We start from the raw sequence: 15,677 nt of genomic DNA, 5'->3' as shown, positions 1-15,677 counted from the left end.
CCTAAAAGATAAAATGGAGATTATTCTCTCAAGTACCATTGCCCAAGCAATCAACAACTACATTAGGTTGCTCTTCTTATCCTCTGGAGATTATGGACAAGTAGGAATTATCTGCGTTTCCAACAAAGAAAATTTTCATGGCATTCAGTGTTACTAAAGGCCAAAACAGATGCTAACGACTGGCTACAAGAATAAGAGTATATTTAGAGTCTAAACACCGGAATCAATACTCATGGCCAAACCAATGGAAATGTATCAACAACCACAAGCTGGCAACAACCTCCTGATTGATGGATGGATCAAGTGCAATTATGATGGCTCCTTCAATACTAAAACTAGATAGTCAAATGCTGGTTGGATTATGCGAAATGAGATGGGTGGATTCATTGGAGCAGGCCAAGCTGTAGGAATTTTGACTGCATCTCCATTAGAAAGTGAATTACAAAGCACTTCTCATTGCAATGCAACACAGCTGGAGTAAAGGTTTCAGAAAAGTTATTTTTGACGTGACTACAAGCAAATTTCTGAGATTTTCAATGGTAAGATTCATAACCTTCTATTGCAAGAACTAATATGTAATATTTACTAATTTTCGTAATAAAGAAGTTGTTAAAAAAATATAAACCAAAATTAATTTAGATAAATAGGATACAAATTAATAAAGATATTTTAAGAATTGATTTCGTTTACGATTTTATACCCATATTTTAGTTATATTTTCTAAAACTTTCTAAAGATTAACTTTGTAATTTATTATATAACTAAAAGGGTATATTACCAAATATACTTAAAAAATGTTAGTATAGATACTCTCATTCATTAAGTTTGGTTGTATGAAGAGTTTAGTCCGTGAAAGCTTTTGCATGTAATTAAGAGATTCATGTAACTTAAAAGCAACAAGATATTAAAGTTAGTAAACTCTATTTCAAGAAAAAAAAGAAACAATCTATTAAAGTTGTGCAGGTAGAGATACTTTTAAGTAGTTCACCTTTTTATTTTTATATTTTTATGTAATACTTTATACAAACAACAAAAGGAGAAAAGAACAGAATAATAAATAATTTTTTTTTTCAGTATGTGTGTCTGTCTTCCGTTTCCACAAATTATATAAACACCCAAATAAGATCTCATTCTCTTATAAATAAAAAATGGGTTGTCGTCAAATCTGGTTCATAGTTTTGTTCCTTTGTGTGTTTCAGTTCTTGGACTATACAGTTAGCTCCACCGTGGAAGAGAATGGGAAGGTGTTTGTGTACGGAAGAGCCGCCGTGGGAACTATAGACGAAGACTTCATTTGCGCCACTTTGGACTGGTGGCCGCCGGAGAAATGTGACTACGGCACTTGTAGTTGGGACCATGCTTCCATTCTCAATCTGGTTTTTTCTTTTTCTTTTTTTTTTTTTTTTTTCTTGTTTTTCGTTTTTCATTTTCATGTTTATTTTATTTTTTTGCCGACGATAACAATGCAACTTGGGTTTTTGAGAAAACAAAAAAGAAAAAGAAAAAGACATACAGTATGTATTTTTGGGTTGGTGTGGTAGCAGGAATGCATTAAAAGTTTCTTAGTTACTCTGCATTTGGCAAATATAATTTACCAATTGTAGAAAATTAAAAAACCCATTTTATCTTTTTTTACCATTTATGGAATATGAAAGTCAAAAACTGTTATGTGCCAAGTAAAACAATTTCCTTATCTTTTTTTTTTTTTTTTTTTTTTTTTATCATATTCAATTTTAAAAATTGATTACAAAAAAAATGGTAGCAATTGATTAGTACGAAGTACTGAAACTGGGTTATGTTGATCTTTCTTGCAGGATTTGAACAACATTATTCTTCAAAATGCAATCAAAGGTAAATCACATCACATTCCTGATATATTATAGTATTTGTTATGTCAGGATTTGATCTTTGTTCCCAATTTCCACAGCATTTGCTCCATTGAAAATAAGAATAGGAGGAACATTACAAGACTTGGTGATATATGAGACGCCAGATCAACAGCAACCTTGTCTTCCTTTTACTAAAAACTCTTCAATTATCTGTCTGCCTATGCGTCGATGGGACGAGCTCAATGCGTTCTTCCGTAAAACTGGGTACATTTTCACATTCTCTGCTTTCCACTTTGTTTTCCCCTCTCTCTATCTTCTTCCCTCACCTACTTGTGGTTTGAATCAGAGCTAAAGTCATCTTTGGACTGAATGCACTCTCGGGGCGTTCCATAAAACCTAACGGTGAAGCCATAGGAGCCTGGGATTCCACCAATGCTGAATCTTTTATCCGGTTTACAGCACAGAATAACCACACCGTAGACGGTTGGGAGCTCGGTAAGTCATCTGACAACACTATAGAGAATTCATAAGCCTGATCGAATTCTCTCAAACGCACCACGCTGGTTTTGCTTTTTCCTTTTTTTCTTAATAGGCAATGAGTTGTGTGGAAGTGGTATTGGTGCACGAGTTGCAGCCAATCAGTATGCTATAGACACCATAAATCTAAGAAACATTGTGAACCGGGTTTACAAGAACATGAGTCCCATGCCATTGGTGATAGGCCCGGGTGGCTTCTTTGAAGCTGCTTGGTTCACAGAATACCTGAGCAAAACAAAAAACTCTCTCAACGCTACCACACACCACATCTACGATCTCGGTCCAGGTAACCTGCATACTCAACTAGTCTCTTTTTATAGCCTGCAGGTTCATTATTTAACTTTTGATGGAAAGAAAACTACATTTTGATTGATTAGGGGTCGATGAACATCTGATAGAAAAGATTCTAAACCCTTCGTATCTGGACCAAGAGGCGATAACGTTCCGCAGCCTCAAGAACGTAATAAAAAAATCCTCAACCAAGGCCGTGTCATGGGTTGGTGAGTCTGGTGGTGCCTACAACAGCGGGAGGAATCTTGTCTCTAATGCTTTCGTGTATAGTTTCTGGTAAGAAATAGATAAAATCAGCCAAAAAAAACAAGCTTATCATAAGCAATATACTCAACATTTCTAATGATAATGTTGTGCGATGGTAGGTACTTGGACCAGCTTGGTATGTCATCAGTGTATGATACCAAAACATATTGTAGACAGTCTCTGATCGGAGGAAACTATGGGTTGCTAAATACTACTAATTTCACACCCAATCCAGACTATTACAGGTAAACAAATAACAATAAGATGAATTTGGTATGTCAGTAAAGAAAACAAAGGGAAGAAGAATTTGGTATTACAGCCTTAACACTAACTACCAATCATGTTACTTGTTGACATGCAGTGCTCTGATCTGGCGACAACTTATGGGAAGAAAGGCATTGTTCACAAGTTTTTCCGGAACCAAAAAGATACGTTCATACACCCATTGTGCAAGACAATCTGTAAGTCCAGTTTCCATACAAGTAATAAAAATGGCATTATTCTCGATGAGTTCTGATCTAACTTCTAAAGTTTCATCATGCAGAAAGGGATCACAGTTTTACTGATGAACCTTGACAACACTACGACAGTTGTAGCGAAAGTAGAGTTAAATAATACTTTCAGTCTGAGACATACAAAGCACATGAAGTCTTATAAAAGAGAAACTTCCCAACTTCCTTCGGATAGTAATGGGGAAATCCAAAGAGAAGAGTATCACTTGACAGCAAAGGATGGAAACTTACATAGTCAGACTATGCTACTCAACGGAAATGCTCTTCAGGTTAATTCAATGGGAGACTTACCTCCTATAGAGCCGATACATATAAATTCAACGGAGCCAATAACAATAGCTCCACATTCCATAGTGTTTGTGCATATGCGGAGTGTTGTTGTACCTGCATGTGCTTAGGTAGCTGCATATGGAACTTAAGACAGTTCCTCCATTCAGTTATTTGATTAGAGAAAAAGAAACAAGTGTACCTTTCTTTCAGAAACCTATGGGCATTGAAATCTGTAAGTTCAAAGTATTTGGACCAAATAAAATAAGTAAAACAATTTCGAAACCCAAAACCAAAACTTTTGTTTGCATTTTATTTCTGTTCATTTATAACCGGTTGAGACCGTGAAGCCCGTATGGAGGACAAAATACACACTAAAGGATAAGAAAAAGCTACAAAAAAAGAAAGAAACTTACACCAAAGCCTTTCAAAGACCAAACGATTTCTCCCAAACACCATATTCTGAGTAAAACAGTAATGCGTGAAGATGGGATTACAAAATTAGTGGTCAAGGAGCAGGACTGAGAGAACATTAACTTAAGCTATTTTATAGCGTAGTCAGCTCTAGCGAAGGCGATATAGCTAGCTCATGAGAATGTTGAGAATGTAGTCGTCCAAAGAGCTGTTTCTTCAATGATTCGAAAGCCAAATGAAACCTCTCAAGCTGTTCCATTGCATTAGGATTGTATAAAAATAGTCCATAGTAAAGATCAAAGCTGTCACCAGCAGTATTCTCCACCAATTTTAGCAATGTCTCATAACCCTTCGTATCGACAGGAGTAGATTCCAAGCTCAGCTTCTCCAGAAGCCTTCCCGCTGTGTGTGTGATGAACTGTGATCCAGCAGCATGCCAATCATGTTCAGCACACGACATCTCCACCATAGAACACCCTTCACGGGCAAATATATCAAGAAAACTGTCACACCTCGATTTTCTTCTATCATCCATTCCGATCCTAACCTTATCAAACACAAAGGAAAGATCGTTCCATCCATTTTTACCACTCTCTGGTCCAAACATGGGATGTGTGCACAAAATATCAAATTCTTGTGGGAGAACTTGAATAAATAAAGTCCTCGGGAACTCTTTAACGGAAAGCACATCCACAAAAAGGGTGCTTCTCTTCAGTCTCTGAAATGGGAGTGACTTGAGAACTTTTTCAGTCGAAAGGATAGACGTACAGAGAAGAATAACTTCAGGATGCTCTTCAAATAGATCATCAAGGTCTGAGAAATACGAGACACCCAGCTTTGCAGCTTCATCAGTGTAGTTAGTTCTGGAATAGGCTAAAACCGTGTGACCCTGCTTGACCATTGTTTTAGCTAGAAACTGTCCAAAATTGCCAAACCCGACAATACCAATCTTGAGCCTCGAACCGTCATTAACACTGCCAGAGAGCTGGGGGTTATATTCATACTTGAGAGACACATCTTCTGACCTGCAGGATCACAAATTGATAGAGATTTCACAACAAGAAATCAAATCCAAGTGGGAATAAAACTACAGCATAAGAAGCAGTGTACCTCATCGAATCCAAAGAAGCATCATTTTCATAACCATTTGGAAAAACATGAACTTTGTTTGTTTCACCTTCACATTCAAAAGACTGCTTTCTCACAACACCATGAAGTCGACTAAAAAGCTCCTTACGCAATGCCTCGAAAGCTAAATCAATCCTCTCAAGCATCTCCAAGGAGTTGTTATTATAGACAAACAACCCATAGTACAGATCAAAACTATCCCCACAAGTATTCTCAGTCAAGTCAAGCAATGCCTCATACCCTTTAGTATTAATGGGCGTAGACTGCAAACTCAACATCCCCAAAACCCGACCAAGCGTATGCGTTATAAACTGCGACTCAGCAGCAAACTTATCATGATCAGCACAACTCATCTCCACCATCTTACAACCTTCTCTCTCAAAAACCCCAAGAAAACTCTCACACCTTGACACTCTCAATTCATCTTCCCCAATCCTAACTTTATCATACACAAACCTTAAACCTCCCCAGCCGTGATTCGAATTCACACTCTGAGGACCAAACATTGGATGCGTACAGAGGATATCGAAATCTTCAGGTAAGTATTGAAGAAGAAGAGTCTTAGCGAACTCTTTCACAGAGAGAACATCAACGAAGAGAGTGCTGCGACGGAGTCTCTGAAACGGCAGCGTTTTGAGGACATTCTCGATGGAGAGGATTGAAGTACAGAGTAAGACAACGTCAGGGTGACGTTCGCAAAGGTCGTGAAGATCGGGGAAGTACGAGACGCCGAGACGACGAGCAGCGGAGGAGTGATCGGATCGGGAGTGAGCGAAGAGAATGTGGCCTTGAGAAATTAGGGTTTCGGCGAGGAATTGGCCGTAGTTGCCAAATCCGATAATGGCGATACGGAGAGGAGGGATTGGATCGGAATTGGGAAGAGGGTTGTTGTCGGAGACGGAGACGGCGGTGGTGGTGGGGTTAGGTGGACGGAGAGAGAGAGAAGGGAACATTGAGGAGAGAGAGTTAAAGGAGAGGGAGTGAGTAGGTTTGGTGATGGGCTTTGGGAGAAAGACGGATGAGAAGGAAGATGATTGAGTGAGAAGAAGATGATGAGAATGAGATTGAGAGATCATTTGGAGAAGATGATGGAGCGGTAAATTCTGACTTCTACTGCCATTGGAGATGAAGAAGACTTTGGAGCTTTGTGGGAGATTTTGAAGTCTGCACGTTGTAGGAAACATTTTTTTTTTTTTTTTTATAATTATTATCAATAAAAGCAAGCTGTAAAAACCAAAAAAAAATTGGACAATTGATAAAATAGCACCATTTTAAGATTTTCTTCTACAATTAGCACATGTTTTCAAATGTTTCAAAACTAGCACAAATTTATATATTAATTTTGAAATAAACTTAATAAATTAATAAAATTCAAGTTTATTTTGTTTCTTCTCAGCCTCAACCAACACGATTCATTCCGTACTCAGATCTCAATTTGAACACCACCCACGAATCCATCACTGGACATAAAGAGGTTTTGAAACCATTAGATCTGAATGTAGAAGGAATCCCTGAGATTTTGCAAAGAGAGAGAAAATCGTGTTGTGATTTACACGACGTCGTTGTGCGGTGTGCGGCGGATGATGGAGGCGTGTAATACCGTGAGATCTGCGATTGAGAACTTTGGTGTGGTGGTATGTGAGAGAAATGTGTCGATGGATTGGGATTCAAAGAAGAGCTTCAAAATCTAATGGCCCGAGAAAGAGACAATGGTGGTGATGTTTCGCCGGCAGCACGAGTGTTGTGGTCGAGGGTTTTTGTAAAAGAGAAATACATTGGTGGAGGAGAGGAAGTGATGAGTTTTGTGGAAGAAAGTTTCTTCCCAGAAAAGCCATTGTTGCAGTTTGAAATTTTGCTTTTCAGACTATGAAAGAGAATCCTCTTCTAAGTCCTCTTTTTTTTATGTGGGTAACCATAAAGATCTCATCTTTTCCTATTCCCAAAAAGATTCCAAATTTTTAACTTTGGCTGTTCAATTTGTGTGTTTCTTAGTATTAATATTATTCAAATTTGTGATGGGTTCTTTTGAACAAAGATACTCTTTTCTAACTCTTTGGAGATGAGTTAAAAGTTTACGAGTGGGTGTGTTCTTTTTATACAATATTGGAGAAGATGTGGGTTTTAGATGTATCAATGGTGGTTCATAAACACCATGTGTGGCGTTTGTTTACTTGTGATGTTGTAGTGGTCAAGATGGGAGCTTTAGATATATTAAATGATGTTTTCATATGGTGTTTGTTTTCATTGGGATTTTGGATAATAAAGCTAATTTGGATGGTTTTCACCATAAAACTTGTTTTAAAACATACTCAAGAAGGTTTGTATTAAATATTTGGATTGGTAGCTACACTTTCATCGATAAGCATATAAAAATGTTCGCAATCAAACATTCAAGAAAGATTACAAGAAATTTAGAAAGGAAAAAAAAAACAAAAAAAAAGGAGCATACACGCCACCATATTGAGTTTTGTAGATAGCTCGCGTAATCCCTTCTCATGTTCTTGTAACTTGAAAAACCAGCACCCAACATCCAGCGACCAACACTCCTCAAAAATTTAGGAACGAATCCACGAAATTCAGGAAATATTTCTTGAACTTCAGGATGAACTTCATAAAAAGTTTGGATTTCAGGATGAACTTAAGGTCGACCATCATAAAAAGCTTAGATATTGGTAAACACCCAGATATGCACAAAAATGATATCATTACCCCTCACTAATGGAATATTCTTCACATATTGAGGTGTGTGTTGACAATTTGTAGGATTCAGTTTTATTTTCTCTGTTTTTAGACCTGTATGATGCTTGTAAAACCTTTTAGGTTGTTTTGGTATTTGTATAATGTTTCTGCATCATATGTTTATGTTAGCACTTTATTTTAAAATCCTGCGGTCTTAACAGCTGCAGCGTGTCTGTCATAATCCCTGGGAATCATTAGCGCCCTTGGAATCCGCCAAAAGGATATATCTGTCTTTATGAGGATTATTTCTACCAATGTCGCCTTTAGTTTCCCCTTCCAAGTCTGCTCACTCTATACACTCATCGACGGCAAGTGGCGATCTGCCAACTCACCCCTGGTAGCATATGTAACTTTGTCGCGGCTCTCACTATCGCAGCCAAAGCCAAAATTCAGATCGGAGTTGCTTTGAGCAATTGACGAATTTGAAGTCGTCAAAAGTCAATGGAACTTGGATGGTCAACATGAAACCAGCCCATAACTTCCTTATTGGTGAAAAAGTCAGCAACTTCAAGGATTGGGATGATCGCTACTTTTAAGTCCGAGTTGACAATAATTCGTTCAAAAATCCGGCGTGTGGTAGGCGGAGAGTGTGGAACAATTCACCTGGTATAGTCTCATTCTCTGTTTACTCCAGATCGGACATATCTTTTGTGACCTGATATGACTTTACTTTTTTGCAGCTTGCCCTTTATCAGCTATGAGATTGGCATGTGGATATCGTCAAGTTAGAGACATACTCCTTGAAAAAATTAACCGCGAGTGGGATCTCATAAATCAATGACGAGTTGAGGAAGCCATGGGCTAGGACCAACTTCCCAAGTTTTGCCAGCACACTGGTTCAATCATCAAGTTCCATTAGGAACACGATCACCGATCTGAAATCCAAACTCCGGAACGGAAGTCGCAGAAGAATCTGAATTGGGACAGGTTAAAAGGAGCTCGTTGACATTGAAACTCTAGACGACGATCATGTTATTGTTGACCAGAGTCAGGAGAACCCTCCATCCTCTAATCTGCAGCAAGTCGCCAATTCAGATATATAACAATAGATACTTTAAAAATCTTACTCAGATGACTTTCCACGATTTGACTCAGCACACATCATTATTTTCAATTCTATTTGCTTCGATCTCGTGGAGACAGGGAAGAGCAACAAGCCAGATGATGATGTATCATGTTTCTTTTTGGTCTGTGCCCTTTGATGTAATCTTAGACTTGAGTGCTAAGCTACTTATATTGTCGTCTCCTTCTAGATCACTGAAAGAAACATCATCCTCATTCACTATGAACATTGAAGCCCAAGAATTAGCTGAATCTTCTTCTTCTGGCCAATCATCATCGTCATCATCAACAACAACATCTTTAGGTGTTTGGCTAAGACTTGCACTACTTTTTTCATTCTTCTGTATTTGTTTTTCATCAATAACAGCTTTATCGGAACTGAGCGTATTCAGACCCATGCTCGAAATCGCGATACATGATTGAAGGAGGTTCAAAAGCATATATTCTTGGAGACAAAAACTCAAGAGGAGCATGGTTGTAGTAATTTGAAGTTGACGGTGAAATGTCTTCTTCAAGAATATTATCTCTACTTTCTTTTGATGAATGGGTTTGATTCTGAAGCTCTTTCATCCACAACGCTCTTGCATCCATCACCTGAAACAATTTTTATTGAGTAAAAACAACAAACAACAAATCATGATCCGACACTGCGTCAAGATCGACTAGCTAGGGTGGAGGGGACAATAAAAATGGCTCAACATCGTCTGGACAAGTGGAAGGCCTTTTTGTTCGAGCAAGAAATGGTAGTTTGCCCTAAGGAGGATGTCCTCAACCAAGCGTTTGGGGTTAAAGAAACGGTGAAGTACTTGCTGGAGAAAGGCGCGTCCATCCCCGATGAGCAGATCGCCGAAATCGAGGAGAACCATATGAAGGCCAATGACATTGTTCAAGCATTGGACATTATTGAGGTGGAGGATGGCGATCTCAAAACCAACTTTGCTTCGGTCTTCTTCACCCTGGAGTTCCGGCTCCGGACTCCGTCAGAGATCCGGACGGGTCCAATGCTGACGTGTTCGAGGCCGACCTATCCGATCTCCCGGAAGCTTAAGAGAGGGCCTTTTCCTTTGCATTTGTTAATTTTCTTTTCAGACCTATTTTATCCGGGCGCCATGCCCTTGTAAAAACATTGCCCGCTTTGTGGCCCCCTGTTGTTTCTTTAGATGCCCTTGAATTTTGGAAAATTTGAGTTTCAATCACGGAGGGGATTGATCTTTTCCAATCTTTAAATTGGAAACCCATCCTCCTTGGAACAATATAACACAGCTTCATCCTTTGTTTATAGGATTACTTTTTCGAGCAGAGGAGGGTTGCATAGAACCAGTGAGGAGGGTTGATTGGTAGTGTCGGTTCTCCATTCAGGGTTGGAAACGATGTTCCAACATTTTCGAATGCAGAAGCAATTGAAAGGGATGCCCTACTACCTGAGCATCCAAGTTCCATGGACACTGATGTCCCGAGTTAGACCCGAAGAAAGATCTGACATGGAAAATTTATTTTCAGCGATTGAGAATCGTCATCTAGAATATCGCAATCGCCTCATCGTAGTGGAAAGGATGCGATATGATTTGTTGGCCAAGCTTAGGCTGCTCGAATCGCATCCGCGCGATTGGATCTAGAATGGTCTTGGAGGAGTGGCAGAGAGGCCACCTTGTCTGGTTGCATATTGCAACAAGTGTTTTATTGAGGCAAAGAGGAGGAAGTCCATAGGTTGCCTTGACAAGGCCGAAAAGAAAACCAGAGCACTAGAAACTCGTTCTGAGGAATGGGAAAGAACTGGACTGTAGTTGTTATGGCCTATGCCGAACCGTCTTAGGATGAACGCTCGCGAGATCACCGCTTGTCGTGCCTAAGTTCAGGACATCAATTAATGTGTTTGTAATGGCGATGGACTGAAATAAAAGTGTCATGTTTTGACATACGAGATGTTTTGCATAAAAAGAAATTTTTGATTTTTATTTTGATTCGAAACTTTAAGAGAGGCAGGACGTCTCCCGGCTTACATCAAGTAGTCCTACGTAAAATAATTGTGGAGACAAAAACTCTGGGCTCCGTAATTGGGTAATTCTATCCCAAGCAAAGTGTGCTTTTGCGGAGGCCGAGATGCTGGGCTCTGTTTATCGCCTTTGCTCTAGTTCGGAATTGGTTTGATTAGTATTTTTATTTTTAGGTTATATAATATATGCTTTCGTTAGGACTAAAATACTTCAAAAACTATAGATTATGTAGATTTAAAAGTAATTAAGATGCACAACAATAATTTAAATTGCAAAGGAAATATTTAATATAGTAGATCATAATAATTTTTTTAACAATAATTTAATAATTTATTTTAAACCAATTGATTATTAAGTATAAAAATATTTTTCTAAAAATGTTATATCTCTTCTTCTTTGGACCTTTTAAAGTTATTAATCCATTCCATTACTCAGGTCTAATAACATACAAAAAAACACAATCTGAACGTTATAAATTATATTTGTTGGTTATATATGTTATAATTATATAATAATTGTATATTTTATGGTTTAAATTTTAAACCATATATTACCTCAATATAGTTTATTTTTTAAATAATATGTATTTAATCAATTTAATCAGATATGTATATTCTTTGATACCGATAGTGTTAACAAAATAATGAAATGATGTTTTATTCGTGTAACACCAAATTAATGATATTTTAAATTTATATAAATGTCGACCAAACCCGTCCTGCTATATAACTATGTCCCGAGATATTTTAACTCGCACTATATCATTTTAATTTTTAAAATTTATTGTTTAGTACCATAAATATTAGATTGAGTTGATACATTATTTATTAAGTTTGTAACCATTTACATTTTATAAGATTGACAATTCTTATAAAGTTTAACTATTTATAATACTTACGGTTGAGTATTTCTCATATTTGAAGTTTCGTAAGACTTTAAATATATTATTAATATTTTAATGGTCTTTCAACTTTTTTTAAAGTTGAAATATTTATAATATTTAAACTTCTTATAAAGTTCAAATATTTATAATATTCGAAACTTCATAAACATTTAAATATTTATAATATTTAAACTTCTTATAAAGTTTAAATATTTATAATATTCAAAACTTCATAAACATTTAATTATTTCTAATATTTTTAACATTTTTTTATAAAGTTTAACTTTCTAAAAAATATAAATATTTATAATATTTAAATTTTTAAAAGTTTTAAATATTGATAATATTCAACTTTTTAAAAATCTATAAAATAAAGAATGGGAATAAACCAAATAAAAGTTTTTAAGTTTGAATGTCTGATAAATCAAAATTTCTACTCATTTGTATTATGAATTATTTTGGTCTTGTTTATAGTAGGATTTTGAACCATTTTCCAATTTTTTAGGTGATGTGGGATATTGTACCCGTATTTTTATTCATCTATTGAGTAATATATGTCCGTTTTAAAAATTTTTGTATTACATCATGTGCAGGAAAAAATCACAATTTTTATTAGAGATCTGAAAAAATTACGAGATCGAGTTAAATGGAAAGTTAATATTTGTGTAATATTCTCCTATTGCTAAATAAGTAGATTTACTATTATTGAATATGTAATGAACTTGTTAGACAAGTTATATCTTTTGTATAAATATAAGCCTAGAGGCTAATGAATAAAATGAGAGAAACTATTTTACTTCTAAGGTTTCCTCCAAATCTATCAATTTTTATTAACTAAATGTATTATAGAATAATTCAAGATAATTTAAACATAAATTCAAATAAAAATGAACGGGAATCATATATTTATGTTTGAATGAGGTAGAAAGATTTCATTATTTTATTAAAACTTAACTATAATTAATTTTGAAATTTTTGGTAACTAATATTAAAGTCAATGCATTGAATGCTAAAGTCAATGGAGATGAATTTTTTTGTCAAGTTTCTGCAAAAATACTAGTATAGATTAATTTGACTATTATTCCAACGCAATCTCAGGTTATAAATATAGGTAAGAATATAAATTTTATATATAGATATATACAACAATTTTATTTATAAACATGTTTTCTACTTTGATATATTCTATTAATAATTTAATATTATAGAGTGAGACTATAATTTACAAAACTGAAATAATCATATTGAACTCATTATGAAAGATGTTGTCTACTTTTTAATATTTTAGTATAAAAATGAGGTGTATTATTTCTCTTAACTCTGTTGGTACATATTTTTAACAAGATGTTAGCTTTCAAATGCTTTAAACTAAACTAAGTGTTCTTATTTGTTATGTTTTCATTAGATTTCATTTTCAAAGAGGTTTACATACCTTCAAGAGCTCACTTCAGCTTTTATACCTTTTTTCTTTGAATTTATATTTTCATTACGCTAGTAAAGCTCTTAAAATAGTCTATATAAAATTTTTACTATCATCGATTTCACTTTTTTTTTCTTTGTAATACTTGGAATCAACAATGCGTTAGAAGTAAAATTTGAAAGTTCCAAATTAATAATGCTATATCAACAGTAGAAAAAAATTATATATATATATATATATATATATATACTGTATATTTTTGTTCTTCTTTCTACAAATTAAAAATTTATGTGTCATCCACAAATTTTAAATGATGAAGTTTATTATATGTTTTGATTGTATTGGTTATCTATTAAAAATTATATTTTTAATTAAAAAAAATGATGTGTTAAGTTGAAAAGCTGATGTGTATTGATTAAAATATTTTGATTGGTTAAGTTTTTAAATGAGGTGTCAGCTTCATATTTTACCAAAATGTTGATGTGTCTGGAGAGAAACTCCTTGTACTTTTATTGTACACTAGGATAGTACCTGCGCTACACCGCAGGATTGTTTGTATCACTACAAGAAATATCAACATTAATAGCACACGAAGATAGCTCATTTTACTGAACTGTTATGAAAGATCAATATTTTATTTTAATCACTATACTATAACACTAAATAAAAGCTAAGATAAAAAAATCACTAAGTCGAAAGCAAAAATCGTTTATTCCGCCAATACTTTCTGAAAAAATTCACTTATCCGCCATGTATCCTAGATCTAAAAAATTTATGTCCCACATTCCAAATATAAAAAAAAAACTTACACTTTTCTATACGATAGAAAGAACAAAAAAAAAAATCCCCCAAATCAAAACCTAGGTCGTCAGCCTCATCAGAACACAAATCAATCTTTCCTCTTGATTCATCTTCATCACCATGTGGATAAGAAGTGTCTCTTCTCATCTCAAAATCCTGGTCGCTGATGTCGTCGCTGATTCTCCTCCTCGTCTATCAATAGCCGGCTCCACTAGTCCCTGTTGGGTTTTATTTCGTGGCCAATCCAACAGCCATTTCTGCTTCTTCTTCTCTTTCTTCTTCTATGTTCTCTCGAAATCCCGGCTCACATGGTTCATTGTTACTATAGTTTAAACGCTTTCAGATCTCGAATTGGGACTCTATAGATAGCGGATTTAGATTTTCTTTACGCTGCTTTCTTCATAGATTTGGAGGATATACATAAATCTGGTCTCATATATTGGTTTAATACTCGAGTATGTATACTCATTTGCTGCAATTTTGTAATTTCTCTCCTCCATTGGAGAGTGAATGATTTTTTTATTATGGTTAGTATTTTGCAGTAGAGACTCATGTGAAGAAGAAGGTGTCATGAGAAGGGGGAGCTTGTAGCTCAAAAGGATGAGCTTGAAATTGAAGCTCAAAAGGAGGATCTTGAAGCTTGAGCTTGAGATGGTACTCCGAAGACTTTTTTGTTCTTCTTTGAGAGAAACCAGATCTAAGGTCTTTTCCTTGTTGATTTGAGTTTTTTTTTTTTGCAGACATCTAATGGTTTGCAAGTAAGCTCAAGGCATTTGACTATAGTCTATAAAATGGTTCTGAGATCGATCTTCACCAAGGTCAGAAATTCTTTAGTTCTCGATTTTGAATATGTCTGCTTCTTACTCCAAAAGTTTGTAGGATTTTATTGACTCTTAGCTTTGGTGTGTATTGTCGTCTCTCCTAAATTTTGTGTGTACTTATATATATATGATATACATAATATCTCAACCTTTTTTTTAGAGTTATAATCATATTGCTTGTGTCTTCTTTCAAAAGGAGGATAAGGAGATTGAAATGGAAGACATGTTAGTATTTTGAATGGTTAGTTAGTACATTAGTGTGATTGTTCTTGTTTTGTCTAAACGTTTAACTACGTTACAAGTTTTTGCATTGAGAGATGGATGATAGTAAAGGTAAGTATCAAACTTGTTTAACTGGTTTGGTTTATGAAACATCAATTGGTGAATCGTTAATTGTTTGATTTCCTGTTGGTTCATGATGTTCAGTTTCATCATCAAGGCTTGTCTCTATTTGTCTGGTTCTTGGCACTGAATTGCTCTACTAAATGTTCTTGCACTGCTGTTTTGTTTGATACAGGATGAGCCCATCTGAGTTTATTCTTCCGTTTGATCAGTATATGGAGTCTGTGAAGAATAACTACTCCATCGGCATGAGATTTAAAATGAGATTAGAAGGCGAAAAGGCTTCTGCAGAATTGTGAAATGGCCTGAAGCTGGTGACAAGCCCATACATATAAGGTTGTGTGGTAATGTTTAATAATCTGCAAATTCTCTTAGATTTTTAGCCTTGAGT

The 15,677-nt window shown here is 35.4% G+C and overlaps 2 protein-coding genes and 1 pseudogene across 2 annotated transcripts; 1 reads left to right on the top strand and 2 right to left on the bottom strand.

The window, feature by feature from the left end:
* Positions 1-951: 951 nt before the first annotated feature.
* Positions 952-3,974, top strand: LOC104723958 (heparanase-like protein 3). The gene is made up of 9 exons (XM_087470719.1): positions 952-1,376; positions 1,815-1,851; positions 1,928-2,093; positions 2,176-2,324; positions 2,422-2,652; positions 2,744-2,933; positions 3,023-3,148; positions 3,265-3,364; positions 3,448-3,974. Exons 1-9 carry the CDS (start codon positions 1,149-1,151, stop codon positions 3,811-3,813), a joined length of 1,593 nt encoding a protein of 530 aa, XP_087326845.1. The 5' UTR covers positions 952-1,148; the 3' UTR covers positions 3,814-3,974.
* LOC104719228 (arogenate dehydrogenase 1, chloroplastic) lies at positions 3,960-6,486 on the bottom strand. The gene is made up of 2 exons (XM_010437091.3): positions 5,207-6,486; positions 3,960-5,121 (listed from the first exon to the last, which is right to left on the bottom strand). The coding sequence occupies exons 1-2, from the start codon at positions 6,406-6,408 to the stop codon at positions 4,230-4,232; spliced, it is 2,094 nt and encodes a 697-aa protein (XP_010435393.2). The 5' UTR covers positions 6,409-6,486; the 3' UTR covers positions 3,960-4,229.
* Positions 6,487-9,078: 2,592 nt separating this feature from the next.
* On the bottom strand, positions 9,079-9,891 carry LOC147936276 (uncharacterized; annotated as a pseudogene).
* Positions 9,892-15,677: the final 5,786 nt, after the last annotated feature.

The sequence above is a fragment of the Camelina sativa genome, chromosome 10 (assembly GCF_030686135.1).
Source record: "Camelina sativa cultivar CO46 ecotype springtype chromosome 10, ASM3068613v1".
Taxonomy (NCBI): Eukaryota; Viridiplantae; Streptophyta; class Magnoliopsida; order Brassicales; family Brassicaceae; genus Camelina; species Camelina sativa.
The sequence above is the reverse complement of the archived record's forward strand: the minus strand, read 5'-3'. Positions and strand labels throughout refer to the sequence as shown.